The sequence below is a fragment of the Nansenia antarctica genome, assembly GCF_963989245.1.
Source record: "Nansenia antarctica genome assembly, chromosome: 18".
NCBI classification, from domain to species: domain Eukaryota; kingdom Metazoa; phylum Chordata; class Actinopteri; order Argentiniformes; family Microstomatidae; genus Nansenia; species Nansenia antarctica.
The window spans coordinates 15,207,371-15,224,837 of NC_137691.1; the positions used below are offsets into that span (position 1 = coordinate 15,207,371).

The following is a 17,467-nucleotide window of genomic DNA, read 5'->3' on the forward strand; positions in this document are numbered from 1 at the left end:
TAAATTAATTAAAGTAATTTGCTATAGGACAATCAATTAAAAACATCAATCTATGAGTGATCTCTACAGATCTCTCGTCAGCATTCTATGCAAGCAGACAGGGCCGTTTTATTGAGGTCTGTGACCCTGCTGGGATTCTGCTCAGGGAAAGCAGCCTGGTCTAGACTCACGCACAAATGCCACATATGCTTTGAATCTAACCTAAAGTCACAATCTATCTTTACTTTTAACAAACTATGACAAATATCTTTAATCTACGTTAAATCTATGTAATGCAACAATCACCCGCAACGTGTCTGTATGTTTGAACAACAGAGGAAGAAGGAAGAGAGGGAGGGCCTTTGTCCTTCTCTGTGGGGCAACCCCCGCGTGTGTATTTGAAAAAAAATGAATGTCAGGGGGAAAAAAGCCAAGACTGTAAGATTAATCTTCACAACACTGCTTTTCCACAATATTATTATTCTCCACGACACAGCAATTCTCCAGATAATCTTATTCAACTACTTCTAAAATGACACATGCTTTTTACTAGGCCTTGTGTGTCCACTAAGCCTACCTCTGTCTACACACAGGAAGAAATTGGCGCCAACTCAGACATGCATCTGCACAAAGGGAAAACTAGCGGCCTGGTTCACAGGTCTGACATGCGTTTTCAGACAAAGGAATATTATGGCGCCCTTTTCAACCAGCCACGTTTCTCCTCCGTGCTCCCCAGTAATTTAACAATGCATATCTCTAAAATAGCACGGACTCTGCTCTTTCAAACTAGGAATTCCAATTCCATTACCATTTGAATAAAGCTATTTTACACTTCACCAGACTATTGCCTGACACAAATCACAGTTATTAGCCCGCTTAGAAAAACGTCTTTCCCTAGCTTGCTAATACCCTTGTTCTTAAAACAAGGCCACAATAATAACCACACACACGATAGAAATCGTACAATTATAACACTTTTCTCAATACAGGCTTTATAACCCGGCTCACTCTGACTAATCTCGACCCAGTTATATATTAAAGAGGATCCGTTTAAAATATAGCTTACAGTCTAATTTGCACAGCTTCGCCTGTACTTACCCTGGAGAGCTGCAAAACGACCGATCCAAAGCTATTAAAAAGGGTCCCTTCGTGGTTGCCACTTATGTAGAATAATTTCTCTGTTTCAGTGATACAAGAAGGTCCAAAGTTTTAAAAGTATTTATTCAAAAAAGGTTGGGTCTTCAGATTACAGGCACACTGAACAATCACACCGTGAATCGAGATAGTCCAAAAGCAGGGCGCTCGCCCCTTTGCACAGAAGTCTTATAGTCCTCCTCCTAGGCCTCTGATTGGCCCAGACCCTCGGGGGCGTGCGTATGCGTGTGTGTGTGACTGCGCATGTGCGACAATTGAGATCGTTCGTAAATGAAATAATAAAGTATTCAATATAGTGTATTTGAGGTAATAAAAATATACGTGTAATATGTGTAAAATATACGTGAATATAAGAAGGCCATATATGTGTAAAAATATACTACAATAACTCAGAGGACAACAAAGCCAAAGAACTCTCTGTTCTGTTAGATGTTTTTGAACTTCAACAACATGTGAACCTCCCTACTCATAATCGAGGTCACACTCTGGACCTTATCATCACCAAAGGCCTAGATATTTCAAATGTTGTTGTAACTGACATTGCCCTGTCTTACCATTGTTGCATATTCTTTGACGTATCTATCTTTCCTGTTATTCAAACTATGTCTAAAACTATTTCCAAACTATATCAATGAAAAGACCAGTGCACTGTTCACACAGGCCTTTTCCCTAGCGCCCCCCCCCCCCCCCCCCCAAAACTTCTATTCCAACCTCAGTAAATGACCTTCTACACGATTTCAACTTAAAAATCACAAAAACCATTGATGATATTGCACCCATTAGATCCAAATGCATCTCTGGTAAGCAAAAAGCTCCCTGGAGAACTGCCCCATCCGTAAAGACCCAAAAAAGAGAATGTTGTAAAGCAGAGCGCAGATGGAGAAAAACAAACCTTCAAGTCCACTATGATATCTATAAAGAGAATCTTCAAAACTATAACTTAGAAATAAGAAGTGCCAGGCAATCATTTTTATCTAAGATCATAAACAATAACATCAATAATGCCCTGATCCTTTTCAGAACTGTTGACAGACTAACAAATCCCCCAACACCCATTGCTCAGGAATTTCACTCGACTAGTAAATGCAATGAGCTTGCATCCTTTTTTAACAATAAAATAGAAACCATTAGACAAGGCATTAGGTCTTCTGTGTCAGGCATGAAAAACATGTCCCCATTAACAACCCCAAATAGGGCGGACATAACAACCATGTCACAATTGAACACCATTGATTACAAGACCCTAGATAAAATCATGTCACGTCTTAAACCATCCACCTGTGCCCTTGATGTCCTGCCAACAAGCTTTTTAAAAAACATATTTAGCTGCATGGCAGGCGACACATTCACACACCAATGGCGGCAAGCTGCCATGCAAGGCGCTGGCCCGCTCACTGGGAGCAATTTTGGGGTTCAGTGTCTTGCCCAAGGACACTCCGACATGTGGCCAGCCGGGGCTCGAACCGCTGATCTGCCAACCTTGCGACTCTACCTCCTGCGCCACAGCCGCCCCGTAGCAGGGGAGGCTGGTGGAGGTAGAAATCGGAGGATGGACTCGTTGTAATGCATGGAATAGAATGAGGAATGGTATCAAGCACACCGTGCATTACAATGAGTCCATCCTCCGATTTCAACCTCCACCAGCCTCCCCTTATGTGTAGTCCCTTGTAAAACAAACCACTCACAAGTCTACTGGAGAGAGAGATATTAGAGTATTAGATTAGATTAGATTCAACTGTATTGTCATTGCAGAGTACAAGTACCAGACAACGAAATGCAGTTTAGCATCTGACCAGAAGTGCAAATAAAGTGATATAAAACATGATAGTGACAAGTGATAGGTACAGTATGGCAAGTATGGTAGTTAGAGGTATATACAAGAGATGGATAGCAGTAAGCTATGTACAGTATGGTGTATACAGATGTATAAATGAGTGGCTATATCAAAAAAGAGGTATGTACAAATGTGTGTGTGTGGGGGGGGGGGGGGGGGGGGGGTTGTTCAACAGAGTGTGTGTGGGGGGAGGATTGTTTATCAGAATGAATGAGCTTGTGAAAGAAGCTGTACTGTAGCCTGCTGGTACGGGACTTGAATACTTCCTGAGTCTCTTAGAGGGTAGGGGGTCAAACAGACCGTGGCTGGGATGCGGGTGTCCTTAACGATGCCTACCGCCTTCCACTGTTACCGGTCTGCCTGGAGGGACTCGATGGTCGGGGGTTTGGTGCCCTTGTTGCGCTGGACGCTTTTCACCACCCGTTGCAGGGCCTTCCGGTCGGACACAGTGCAGTCGCCGTACCACACTGTGACGCAGTTGGTTAGGATGAGTGCATGATTCTCACCATCTCACTCAGAGGTATGGCATCCAGGGCGGGACTTCCTTTCTCTTGGCCCCCCTCACAGCCAATCACCTTTGGCCCCTGGGTTATTGACAGCTCCTGGTTCTTTACGTCACCAGAGTCCATATCCCTCAGACAGTCCTGTATCCTGCTCTGAGGACCTGAGGGGGACCAACAACACAAGCTTTATCTCTGCATCTCTTCATTCATCTATACATCATCAACAAGAGCTATATAATTTACTCTCACCATAGCTCTTATTTACCTCACACACTCGCACACTCTCATTTATCTCACCAAAGCATGATTCTCGATGGTGCAGCGAGGGGAAATTGGCCAGTATCCTGGGAGACAGCTGGGCTTTCTTCAATCTCCTCAGGAAGTAAAAGGCACCACTACGCTTTGTTGACCAGAGAGGAGTTGAGGGTCCAAGAGAGGTCCTCCTCGGGGATGTGGACACCCAGGAACTTGAAGCCGGGGACACACTCCACCTCCATCTCGTTGATGTAGATGGGGGGGGTGTACACAGCCCCTAGTTTTCCTGATGTCCACAATGATTTCCTTGGTCTTCATGGTGTTGAGGGCCAGGTTGTTGTCAGCACGCCACACCGCCAGTTGCTGGTGTACTCAGGAATACTCAGACTGCCTCTACTTCCAGACCAGGGATATCTTTTCATGACCCACATGTTTGAGGACAAGGGAACTCCACCACCGGCAGTCAGCCATGTCACAGCAACGATAACAACCAGTAATAGAAACCCCTTCATGGTGTTACACACCTCATAAAAAGCTGATCTTTTTGGCTACGAGTATAATTGTTAAGTGTCACACAGGGGGCACTTGGAGGATTTCAGTCACTGGTAATTTTCATATTGAATTACAGGACTTAACTTTCTGTTATTATTACTGTACCCTCTTATAAGAGACATGAAACGACAATATTATTGAAATCTGATAAGACCTTTAGACACCCAGGCAATAAGTCAAACATGAACATTTCAGATATTATACCGCCCACAGTGTTTCTCTAGCAGGGTCGCTCGAAAGCAGGGTACATTATTTCAACAGGAGGTTAAGAGATGGCTTAGTCTAAACAAATATTGTCTGACATATCAGGCTGCCGAGGTCCATGATGGTCCAGTTCTACACGGCCATCATAGAATCCATCCTCACCCACTCCATCATCACCTGGTTCCCTGCTGCAACGACCAAGGACAAGGCCAAGTTGCAGCGGGTGCGACGTTCAGCAGAGAGGGTGATCGGCTGTCCCTTGCCCTCCCTCAACTCCCTGCACGACACCAGGGCTCTGAGGAGGGCAAGGAAGATCATGGCTGACCCCTTCCACCCCGGCCACGGCCTCCTCACCCTGCTTCCCTCTGGAAGAAGGTTGCGGCTGCCTAAGGCACTTAAGGCCCGCCACAGGCTCAGCTTCTACCCCTCAGCCGCCAGGCTGTTAAATGACTCTGGCTTCCCCCCCCCCCCCGCCCCCAAGTCTGCCCAGGACTGAACTGGACTCTGTAAAAAAAAACTCTGCACTGCACTTTACTTTATACCGCACTATCCAATGCACTGTTGTCTGTCCTGTGTTGTTGTTGTGTTGTCCTGTTTTTTGATATGTGAAAAAAGTATAAACGCACTTGCTGTGGTGACGAAGCAAATTCCTATATGTGTAACGCATAGTGGCAATAAACGTTATCTCAATCTCAATCTCAATCTCTCAAACATATTATGCTTTGCTCTACACTGTGATCAGATCTGTCAGAAGGGGAAGTGTACGTGTGTGTGTGTGCGTGTGTGTGCGTGCGTGTTTGTGTGTGTATGTATGGCGTAGAGGGTGTAGGGTTAGTACAGATGCTGCCAGTATCACTCACACACAAAGACACACACACACACACACCACTTCCACCTCAGCTCCACCTACAGTCCCAGTCCTACTCCTAGTCCCACCTACACCTCAGTCCTAGCTCTAATCCCACCCGCAGCCCAAGTGCCCCCCCCCCCCTGTGTCCTCCTCCAGACAGGCTTGTTAGCATGTCTACAGCTCTCCAACCGTCAATCAACAGAGTTCATTGGCTCTCATTGAAACCAGCTCCCTACGATGTGATACTTGGTGCTTCCCAGAGGGGAGAGAGGGTAGAGGGTCTCACCGCAGAAGCAGGAAACGACACATGGCTGTAGAATTGCTGAATGTTTTTCTCGTTTGCACGGCAAAGACTGTGGGCTAGTGGGTAATTATGGATAATGTGTAAATAGCTGCATTTTTTATTATGTATCTTATCTCCTAAGTGTTGAATACCACAACACACACACACACACACACACACACACACACACACACACACACACACGCACACACTCACTCACTCATGCACACACTCACGCACACACACACACACACACACACACACACACACAAAAACACACTCTCTAAGAAGCACGTCTGTGTCCAATCAAGATAAGGAAAATAGGAAACACATTGTCTATTGTTGGATGAGCTATTATGTCAACATGTACAAGACACATTCATCAACTCATTAACTCTTGACAACATGACAACACCATTATGCTTAAATAATAGTTAGATGGGCAAAACAAAGACATGGATATATTAAATAAGTCAAACTACCTCATTCCCAGCCTCATCACCAGTATGGGAAGGTGGGGGCCATTTTGTGAGATTTACAGTAGTAAATGCAAGCAACCTGGTGTGGACGTCTGCCAGTGTCTGTCTGCCACTGAACCAGAATGGAACAGAACTCCTATGAGCCCAGCCTCAGGCAGGTGGAGGGTGACATCTAGTGGACAAAAAAGAAACTGCAGCTCAACACAACTCTTATTATTGACACTTCACTATGATGGTGAGATGTGAAATGAGATCATGTGAAATGTCTTGAAGTAGATGAGTCTTTTTTTCTCAGGACTGCCTGAGTAGCTCAGTGTGTTAAGTCTCAGTCTGTCTTTTTAACGCTGAAGGCCAGGGTTCAAATCCAATGACCTATTGACTTTTTCTAGACTGTGTCTGCTGCTGCTGCTGCCTGTATGACAGACAGTGTGATTGATTCTATCAGATATGATTACATGACTACATGACTACATGATGATACACATGATCAGATAGATAGACAGAGAGACAGAGGACAGAGATTCTACACTGATCAGAGCCTTGTGAACAAATGTGGGACTGAATTTCTTCAAGTAGGTGTTTTTTTTTTTCCTTCTCCCAGCTCTGTCACAGTGGCTCAGTGTGTTAAGTCTCCTGTCTATTAGACCGAGAGGCTGGGGTTCAAATCCCCTGTCCAGTGTTTTAGTATCTCTTGATTTGTTCCAAGTATGTGACTACTCATGCCTGAACACACACACACACACACACACACACACACACACACAGACAGCTCATTCAACCTGCACAGAGGAATTGAAGAATATCATTATGGTCTGTATCTGACAATGACCTTTCATGACTGGCACGGTGGGTCAGTGTGTTAAGTCTCCCGGCTGGCAACATTTTGCCGGGGGGGGGGGGGGGCATCAAATCATACTCTCACCTAGAGCCGGACCTGGTTGTGAGAGACGCCACTGCAGTCTTCCCAAGGTAAAATAGACACTGAAAGTACAGTAGCCTACCCAGCAAGCACCGACGGACCTGGACGAATTCGGACCAGCCCGATAACGGCCAGACCACGTAATATCACAACTAGTTAGTATCTGGCCCAGAATATCACCCTATTTCAACTAAAATATTTTTTTATTTTTTTATATTTGTCGGGAGAAAATACCCAAATGTGAAATCCCAGCAACAACCCGTCAACTCTGGTGTGAAGTCATCTCTGTTGTGACAGACAGACATCAAAGTGGTTTTGATTTTTTTAAAAAGGGCCGATTGCGTCACAGTGATGAGCGTGACGTCACGGGAAAAGCACCCTGGCCTTACCCCCTCCGTCCACTCTCCCCTCCATAGGGGGAATGATTTTCTCTCATTTTGCGTGTCTGTCTGTACGCACATAGCCACACAATAAAACCCGCTATCAATTGGAGATCACCTGCTCTTGTCTTCACTGGTAACATAAGCAGTTATGGAACTAAGTAGGAATTAGAAGGGTAAAAGAGAACTGATAAAATATGAATAAATCATTAATAGAATGTAATAAAGATAATTTAAAAAAATATATAATAATACATTATGACATCACAAAGACATGTGACAGGTATCTTGAGCATGATTTGTCCAAAACAAACCCAACCAATTGAAACTCTGTCAATGACAATAAAGTTCAATCTAATCTAATCTAATGTAATCTAATCTAAATGAAAGAGCGGATGAATAGATGAGAGAGGAAGTACGAAACAATTAGGAGGTTATTCTGTGTGGGTTATACTGAGTGGTTAGTCGAATGTATCGATTGCAAGTCGCTTTGGAATAAGGCGTCTGCTACATTGTGACATAAAACCAGTAGTGAGATTAACTGTAGTGTTTTCTTTTATTAAATGAATTACACGTCAGCATATTGTGTTACATGAAACACGTAGTTGGTTAATATAATGTGATGTACAACATCTCAGTCTTCCAGCTGAAACGTTAGGAGGATTTATTGCAAACATAACAACATACCAGTATTCAGTCACACTCGGCTTCTAAACACCAAGGCCACATTTGGGTGGAAGGGGCGGTGACATGATGCAGGAGGGGACAAGGACATCTCAACTCCTACGACCTCGATTCCTCCTTCACTCTCCAGGAGGGAGAGGATGGGAGGAGAGGAGGGGAGGAGAGGAAAGGAGGAGACAGGAGGAAGAGATGAGGGAGAAGAGGAGGGTATGAGAAGAGGACAGGAGGATTTGAGAGAAGATGATCTAGAAAAGGCTCATGTCATGACACAACCTTCTCCCTGATCCGATCAACAAGCACATGAACATACAGTAGATGATGGTGGAGCCAGCAGACCCCCCCTTCTTCTTTAGGGCTCCTGTCTCCTTTAAACACCTCCCACACTGGGAGCAGTCGTGTTAACTAGTGTGTGTGTTCTCTGGTGTTTCTTTAGGTTTCCTGCCTGACTGAAACTCTTCCCACACTGGGAGCAGCAGAATGGCTTCTCTCCTGTGTGTATTCTCTGGTGTGTCTTTAGGTTTTCTGCCTGACTGAAACTCTGCCCACACTGGGAGCAGGAATATGGCCTCTCTCCTGTGTGTATTCTCTGGTGTGTCTTTAGGTTTCTTGCCTCACTGAAAATCTTCCCACACTGGGAGCAGCAGAACGGCTTCTCTCCTGTGTGTATTCTCTGGTGTGTCTTTAGGTTTCCTGCCAAACTGAAACTCTGCCCACACTGGGAGCAGCAGAACGGCTTCTCTCCTGTGTATTCTCTGGTGTGTCTTTAGGTTTCCTGCCACACTGAAACTCTTCCCACACTGGGAGCAGCAGAACGGCTTCTCTCCTGTGTGTATTCTCTGATGTCTCTTTAGGGATCCTGCCACACTGAAACTCTGCCCACACTGGGAGCAGTAGAACGGCTTCTCTCCTGTGTGTATTCTCTGATGGCTCTTTAGGTGTCCTGCCTCACTGAAACTCTTCCCACACTGGGAGCAGCAGAATGGCTTCTCTCCTGTGTGTATTCTCTGGTGTCTCTTTAGGTGTCCTGCCTCACTGAAACTCTTCCCACACTGGGAGCAGCAGAATGGCTTCTCTCCTGTGTGTATTCTCTGGTGTTTCTTTAGGTGTCCTGCCACACTGAAACTCTTCCCACACTGGGAGCAGCAGAACGGCTTCTCTCCTGTGTGTATTCTCTGGTGTCTCTTTAGGTCACCTGCCAGACTGAAACTCTTCCCACACTGGGAGCAGCAGAACGGCTTCTCTCCTGTGTGTATTCTCTGGTGTCTCTTTAGGTCACCTGCCAGACTGAAACTCTTCCCACACTGGGAGCAGCAGAACGGCTTCTCTCCTGTGTGTATTCTCTGGTGTCTCTTTAGGTCACCTGCCTGACTGAAACCCTTCCCACACTGGGAGCAGCAGAATGGCTTCTCTCCTGTGTGTATTCTCTGGTGTCTCTTTAGATCGCTCATATGACCAAATCTCTTTCCATACTGAAGACAAGAGTGAGTCTTCTGTCCTCCTTGAGTCTGTGGTTGTGATTTAAGGTGAGTTGGACAAATGAAACTCCGAATTCCTCCTTATGGTTGACTGACCTTATGCTTCACTTGAAACTTGAAAAGATTAAATATACACTTAGGGGGTCCAAAGACCGCTTTTATTTCACCTGGAACCCAATAATATCCTATTTCAACAAACTAAAAACCCTCCCTGACAATGCAAGTGCGCTGGATGCTGAGTGATGACATATGTTGTGAATCTATTTATCAGGATAAACCCCTAGAGATACATCATCTCGTTCTAGAGAGGGACATATTACAATCATAACAGACATGGTATCACAGACCAACACGACCATCTCATCTATCCTCACTTACAAATGAATTGCACTTTATTTCTCTTTATCTCTTTGATTACTTACCTGTACTGTCTTCATTACCTATCACCACTGTTATTATTATTATTATTATTTATTGTTGTTTATTTATATCCTTCGTCCTGGGATGCACCACTTGGGATTTTGTGGGGGGGGGGGGGGGGGGGGGGGAGGGTTGGGACATGTTTGTGTTTTGTGTAAAAACAAACCAAAACTGAAAAGTATTATTTTTGTATATCTGTAACATCTCAATAAAAAGAAAGTAAAAAAATTATTTAAAAAAATAAAATAGAAACCATTAGACAAGGCGTTTTCAAGGCAAGCTCTTCTGTGTCAGGCAATTTAGAATGTTGAAGTTTTTCCAATTGTCCCATTGTGATGCAATAAGAAACTATTACAACATTTGCAACATTTGACAGTGCTACAAAAACACTGTGTGCATTGGCCATTGAGATAATATAGAGATATTGAGATATTGAAAGTACTGGGATTCATCTTAATTATGTATTTTCCAGTTTTGGATATACTGCCAATGCTGAGGTAGGTGTGGGATGCATTAAATGCTAATCAAATGTTGGTGGAACAACAGTCACAGTCACTTTCTGTAAGATTTCCCAAACATCAATACCTATGTTGTGTGTGCGTGTGCGTGCATATGTGCATGTGTGTTTATGTAACAGGGAGACTGAGGACCTGGACCTGAACATCCAGTGTGAGGCCTTTGAGGATTCCATGGCCGAGGATGCGGAGGAGATGGAGAGGGTGTACGGAGGCATCGACATGAGCAGTCACCAGGAGGTCTTCACCTCCCTCCTCACCAAAGTGAGCAGCTCCCCAGCCTCTGTCCAGCTGCTGTCCATCCTGCAGGCTCTGCTGCTGGTGGCTCCAGGACGGGGAGACGTGTGGCTGACCCTGGAGGCCCTGGCTGTCCGTGCCACTCTGCTGGCCCACGACTCACAAATGGACTCCGCTGAACGTTTGATGGAGCGCCTGCTCTCTTCCAAGAGACAACAGATCTCAGCCAGTCCCAAGACCAAGACCACCAACAGGGCAATCCAGACAGACTTGCTCGGCAGCACAACCAACCAATCAGACATGGCTTCCGTAACTCCCCCTCCTCCCCCTCCTCCCCCTCCACTTCCTGCTGCTACCCCAAACCCTCCTCCTCCCCCACCCCCACCCCTGCCAGGCACCACTTATGGTGCACCCCCACCACCTCCTCCTTTACCTGGGATGCCACCTCCTCCTCCACCACCTCTACCAGGGATGGGGCAGGGAGGTCCACCTCCTCCCCCTCCCCTGCCTGGTATGGGCCCCCCACCTCCCCCTCCCCTGCCTGGTATGGGCCCCCCACCTCCCCCTCCCCTGCCTGGTATGGGCCCCCCTCCCCCACCACCCCCTCCCCCAGGTATTGGAGGAGGTATTATTGTGCCCCAGAACGCTCCTCTCCCCAAGGCCAGCCGCTGTCCCACACTGCGCATGAAGAAGCTCAACTGGCAGAAGCTGCCCTCCAGAGTGGTGTCTGAAAGCCAATCCATGTGGTCGTCAGTGCAGTCTGATTCCCTGGAACCTGACTACTCCAGCATTGAGGAGCTCTTCTGTCTGCCAGTGACTGACTCAAAGGCCAAAAGTACCAACACTACGGTCAAACGAGAGCCCAAAGAGATATCCTTCATTGATGCCAAGAAAAATCTAGATTTGAACATATTCTTGAAGCAGTTCAGATGCTCACATAAAGACTTTGTAGCTATGATCCAAAATGGGGACCGTTCCAAGTTTGACGTCGAGGTGCTGAAACAGATGCAGACGTTACTGCCGGAGAAACATGAGATTGAGAACCTCAAGTCATACCAAGGGGAGATAGAGAAGCTGGCCGGTGTGGATCGGTTCTACCTCGAGCTCCTATCAGTTTCATGCTACACCATGAGGATCGAGTGCATGCTTCTCTGTGAGGAGACCCCTTCTGTGTTAAAGATGCTGCAACCCAAAGCTGAGCTGCTGGACGCAGCCTGTGAGAGTTTGAAGGAGAGCACCCGCCTTCCAAGTTTCTGCAAGCTCATACTTGACATTGGAAACTTCCTCAACTATGGGAGTCACATAGGCAATGCAGATGGCTTCAAGATCAGCACCTTGCTGAAGCTCACAGATACCAAAGCCAACAAGTCCCGTATCACATTGCTCCATCACATCCTGGAGGAGGCGGAGAAAACCCATGCTGACTTGCTGAACCTTCCGGATGATCTAGAGATCTGTGAAAAGGCTGCTAGAATAAATGTGGATTCTATTCAGGCAGAGTCGAGCTCACTGGTCAAACGGTTGAAGGGTTCTGAGAAAAAAGTGTCCTCTTCTTCTCAGGAGGATATCAAGCAGCAGTATCTCACTGCTATGAAGGGGAACCTGGAGGCCTGTGAGAAGCTGCAGGAGCTCTTTGCCTCCATCAAAAAGAAGAAGGAAGAGCTAGCAGAGTATCTGTGTGAGGACACGTCCCGCCTCTCACTAGAGGAGCTGTTCAACACCATCAAGACCTTCAGAGGACTCTTCCTTAAAGCAATCAAGGAAAACCAGACCTGGAGAGAGCAGGCCATCAAGGCAGAGAAGAGGAAGAAACAGCAAGAGGAGGATGACGCCAAGAGACCGAGGGGGGAGAACGGAAAAATAATTCGTAAAGCCCCCCCAGTCCAGGAGGAGGGCTGCATCATGTTGGACCACCTGTTGGCTATGATGAAGGGCAATGCACTAAGGAAGACCACCAGGGCCCAGGCAGACAGGGGCAGCCTGCCCTCTAATGACAAGAAAAGGGATAGCACCCAGCCTGAACATGCCAAGCTTGAGCGATCATCAGCCGTAGATACCCAATATGGCATAGAAGTGGACAAGGTGGCATCAACCATTCAGCAAGGATCGCAGGACAGACTGCCACACACAGGGGAGTCCACATCAGGCCTTCCAACAGGACTCAAACTGGATTAATCAGAGACCATCGCCCCCCTCAATCCTGGATTGGATCCCCTGCTCAAGGAGGGATCTTCAGAGAGAGATGAGGGCATCAGTGGCGGCTCCTGCCAAATCTCTCAGGGGGGGCAATTGTTGCGTTGATGGTTAAGGTGACACGTTCAAGGGTAAATTCACCTAAATCAGCGGGCTTAAATAAATTGACTCTCACAGCCAAAAAATAAATAATAAAAATAAAAAAAAGCTCTTTGGTCTTGCCCATTGTGGAGAGGTTGGGGTCTGATTGATTGAGTGTGTGGAGTGTGTCTTTTATAAAGGTAACGAGTTCAAACTGGTGCAGTTAATACAGGTAATGAGTGGAGAATAGGAGGGCTTCTTAAAGAAAAACTAACAGGTCTGTGAGAGCTGGAATTATTACTGGTTGGTAGGTGATCAAATACTTATTTCATACAATAAAATGCAAATTAATTATTTAAAAGTCATACAATGTGATTTTCTGGATTTTTGTTTTAGATTCCGTCTCTCACAGTTGAAGTGTACCTATGATAAAAATTACAGACCTCTACATTCTTTCTAAGTGGGAAAACCTGCAAAATCAGCAGTGTATCAAATACTTGTTCTCCCCACTGTAGTTACCGAAATAAAACACAGATCAAAAGATTTAATGTACGATTCAAGTAGCCGATGTCCTTGACAACTGGTAAATGTGGTGGAGCAGGATTTAGCTTCTCTGAGGAGTTAAGTAGAGAGAGCAGCCTGTGGCTGTGGAAAGGATTGGGCTTAAATTGAGGATACACTAAAACGTGAAACTGACAAGCGCCAAAAAAGCTCCCCTGCCAGTTCCTGCCAACAGAGACTTGTTGAGACCAGCGTGCAGGGGGTTGGCACGGGTTCACACCGAGGCTGGTTGAGGCAGAAATCGAAGGACGTCGTGTGTTTTTATATTCCTCATTCGATTCCATGCATTACAATAAGCCTGTCCACCGATTTTCTACCTCCATGGTTGGAACCACGAGACTAGACACTACATGGTCATGGATGTGCCTAGGGACATAGGCGGATCATGAAAAAATGGGCCCCTGGGCCTGGACGTGTAGAAAGGCCCCCCCCCCTCCCCAGCGCAAACACATTTTTTTTTTTTTTTTTTTTTTGAGCGCAAGTAAACACAATGCCAACAGCATATAAGACAGCCTACGTTCACCTGCATCTCAACAGGTTTTACAGCGGAGGAACACTCAAAGCCAACAGCACAATAACTAGAAAAAATTCACCTGTATTTCAACGACACAGGATTTACAACAAAGGCATGCCACACTCAATTGAAGCCAACAACAGTACATGTACAGTAACAAAATACACCGCTTTCAAACAAAAACAATTGGCAACACTATGGTGTCATATATAGCAACCACAGGATGGCTTTATAAGACTAAATTAATCCTAAAATAGTCTTACCTTATGCAATGCATTTTTTCCTGGCTCTGCTTCGTGCAAAATCATCCACGATATCATCAAAGTCCAGTGATTTGGTCAGTTCGCTCTCAATTGCCATGAGAGAAAGAGCCTTGAGACGGTGTTGCGTCATTTTAGTCCGCAGTTCGTTTTTAATCCTGGACAGCACAGAGAATGACCGCTCCCCTTCGCAATTGGTTACAGGCAGAGTAAAAAATAGCTGCAGCGCAACATAAACATTTGGAAACATAGATTGCAGGCCACGATCGATAATTACGCGGAGTAGTCCTTGTGGGCTTTTATCCTCTTCAGCCTTAATAAAAGATCTGAGCTGAATTAGTTCATCGGCTAAACTGACATCTAGGTCAGATGGGTATGCAGATGCCAGAACTTTTGCCTTCTCAATGAGTGAGGCATTGGACTCATTGGATTTGACATAGAAAAGCACATTGAACAAACTGCACAGGTGTCCGTAGGCCTCCAGACGGTGTCCGAGGCTCTGAATAAGCGTGTCGATGGCAACATTGAAGGTCTCTATCTGAAACTTGCGTCTTCCATCAAGCTCAATATCCTGCTCTCCATTCTCGTCAGCAAAAGTCTTGCGTCTCTTTCTGCGATGGCTATCATGTCTGTAAGTCTGGCTGACACCCGGTATACTCAGAGCTGCGCTTTCAAAACTGTCAAAAAGGTCTCTTTGTGCAGCCACAAAATCACGCAACGATTCAAGTGCCCTAACTGCGGTTAAAAGGGCTATATTTCTTTGCTGCAAAATAGCGCTGGTTGCTTGAAATCTTGATAATATGGTATCCCAAAACTTGGCCAAGAACGCCATTTCCAACCTATCCAATTGCGCACAGAGCCCAGCTGCTTCAGAGCGCGTGGCCCTATTTTCCATCTGATCCGTAGACAAAGTCCGAAGCTTCTCTTGTATCTTTTCATAATTTTGCCACAGTGCTTTCGTTGAGTCAGCACGGCAACTCCAGCGTGTAGAGGAGAGAGATTTAAGTGTTAAACTTATGGGCATATTTGAATCCCCAAATACTGTGGCCCAGCGATGTGTGGAGGCGGAGGTGAACGCATATAGAGACTGCAACAAGTCAAAATATTTGCCAACTAGATCGCTACAGGCATCAATACTGTTGACACCGACCAGATTCAAAGAATGGGCAGCACAGGGGACATAGTGAATAAGTGGATTCCTCTTCTTTAGATGTGCCTGCAATCCATTGTATTTTCCAGACATATTACTGGCATTATCATACGACTGTCCACGGCAGTTTTCTATATCAAGTCCAAGATCGTGCACCATTGAGACAACACAGTGTGCTAAGCTTTCCCCTGTGTGACTGGTGATGGGTTCAAATCCTAGAAAGCGTTCCACTACATGGCCTGTTTTGCTCACAAATCTGAATATAAAGGTAAGCTGATCTACATGGGATAAATCGGGCGTCGAGTCGACTATTACAGAGAAATACTTAGCATCATGTAATTCCTTTGTAATGGCTTGTTTAGTTTTCTCTCCCATTAGTTCTATAAATTGTTCGCAAATTGTTGAGGATAAATATGAAACACTGCCCCTTCCCTTTTGTCCAAACTTTCTTATATGCTCAGCCAAGAACGGGTCATATTGTGACAACAATTCTAAGATGCCCAAGTAGTTTCCATTGTGTGGGGAATCTAGCAATTCATCATGCCCCCTAAATGCGTGACCCCTCTCCCCTAAGAACTTGATGACGGAGACAACTCTCCTAAGCACCTCTCTCCAATATTGCCTCTCTCCATCGATTTGCTTCATAAGGTCGGCGTCCACGGTGGCACATGTGATTCTCTGATGCAGGGCAAGCATGCAGGCATGATGTTCTTCACTTCTCTCGTGCTCGCCGATTCGCTCTGGGTGTTTCCAGTCACAATAGCCAGTAACGAATGCATGTGACTTAGTGGACAACAGCTTGCATGCAAAACAATAAATATTTCCTGTGGATGGGGAATACGTAATCCACTCTCTATCAACCACTTGGCCATTGGGCAAAATGCATTTCAGCTGTTCATTTGTTAAAACTCTGGATTTGCCACCAATCCCACTATCCCTTACAGACGCTAGATAATGTGCACGCCGATTCTGGAACACTTTAACTCCTCTGTCAATTAGAACCGCCTTGGCCCGCTTACTTTGAGTGATCTCCCACAAAGCTGGGTCAGTTACGGTTTCAAACCAAGCCTCGCTCTCCTCTCTTTGAGTAGTCTGTAACTGATCCTCCGTGTTAGCAGGCGGCGGAGGCGACACGCGTTGCCGTTTGGCCTCTTGAGCACCGGCCTGCTCCTCTTCCTCACTCGCCAGCACCAACAGTTGCCCTGGTGGTGCAGCATTCGCACTAGCACTAGCAGTGCTGCTGACTGGCTCTGGCTGTTGCTCATCTCCCACGGTGGGCTCGTCAGCCTCCCCCGCAACCCTAATGTTGTTCTCTTCATTTGTTGTAATACTCTTGAAAAAATTTGAAATTCGAGGAACATGATGTAAAATATCAGATTGTTTTGCTTCTTTTGCTTTTTTTATCTTTCGTTTAGCTGCTCCACTTAATGTGTGACGGTGCTCCATTTTACCTGTGCGTTGTCAGTCTCAAGTTCTTTGTTAATGACATTGACCTCGTGACCACGTGACATTGACCTCGTGACCTGTCCCCCAGTACACAAAGTGACAGCGCCCTCTAGTGTCTAGTTTCTATAGCCTACTCATTAATCCAATGGGAATGTAGCCTGTATTCGCATTAGAATCTGAGTAGGCTATAGAAACTATGTAGCCCACACAAGCTTCTCTTTTTTTTGCAAGACGTGGGCCCCTATAAAATTGTTCAAAATAGTATATTCAAAAGTATATTCAAAATATTTTTTTTACGTTCATATAAGGAATCTCATTTGTCCCAGTTACAGTAGGACATTTTCTACCGGCATCCCTGCGACAAGAAATGCAAAGGGCCCCCTGATCTCTGGGGCCCCTGGGCCTGGGCCCGTTCAGTAATATGTCTTTGCCTAGGGACACAGCAAGCATGACCAGGGAAAGTTGTCTCCACAGGACCTGAAGCACAAAGCACCAATTCAGTTCAAGAAAAGAGAAAGAGTAGAGAAATGTATGCTTG

At 45.8% G+C, this 17,467-nt stretch overlaps 1 protein-coding gene across 1 annotated transcript; it reads left to right on the forward strand.

Moving 5' to 3' along the window:
* Positions 1-10,613: 10,613 nt before the first annotated feature.
* LOC308173003 (inverted formin-2-like) lies at positions 10,614-17,029 on the forward strand (the record flags this gene model as incomplete). The annotated part of the gene is made up of 3 exons (XM_080547970.1): positions 10,614-10,934; positions 11,046-12,689; positions 17,018-17,029. The coding sequence occupies exons 1-3, from the start codon at positions 10,662-10,664 to the stop codon at positions 17,027-17,029; spliced, it is 1,929 nt and encodes a 642-aa protein (XP_080404096.1). The 5' UTR covers positions 10,614-10,661.
* Positions 17,030-17,467: the final 438 nt, after the last annotated feature.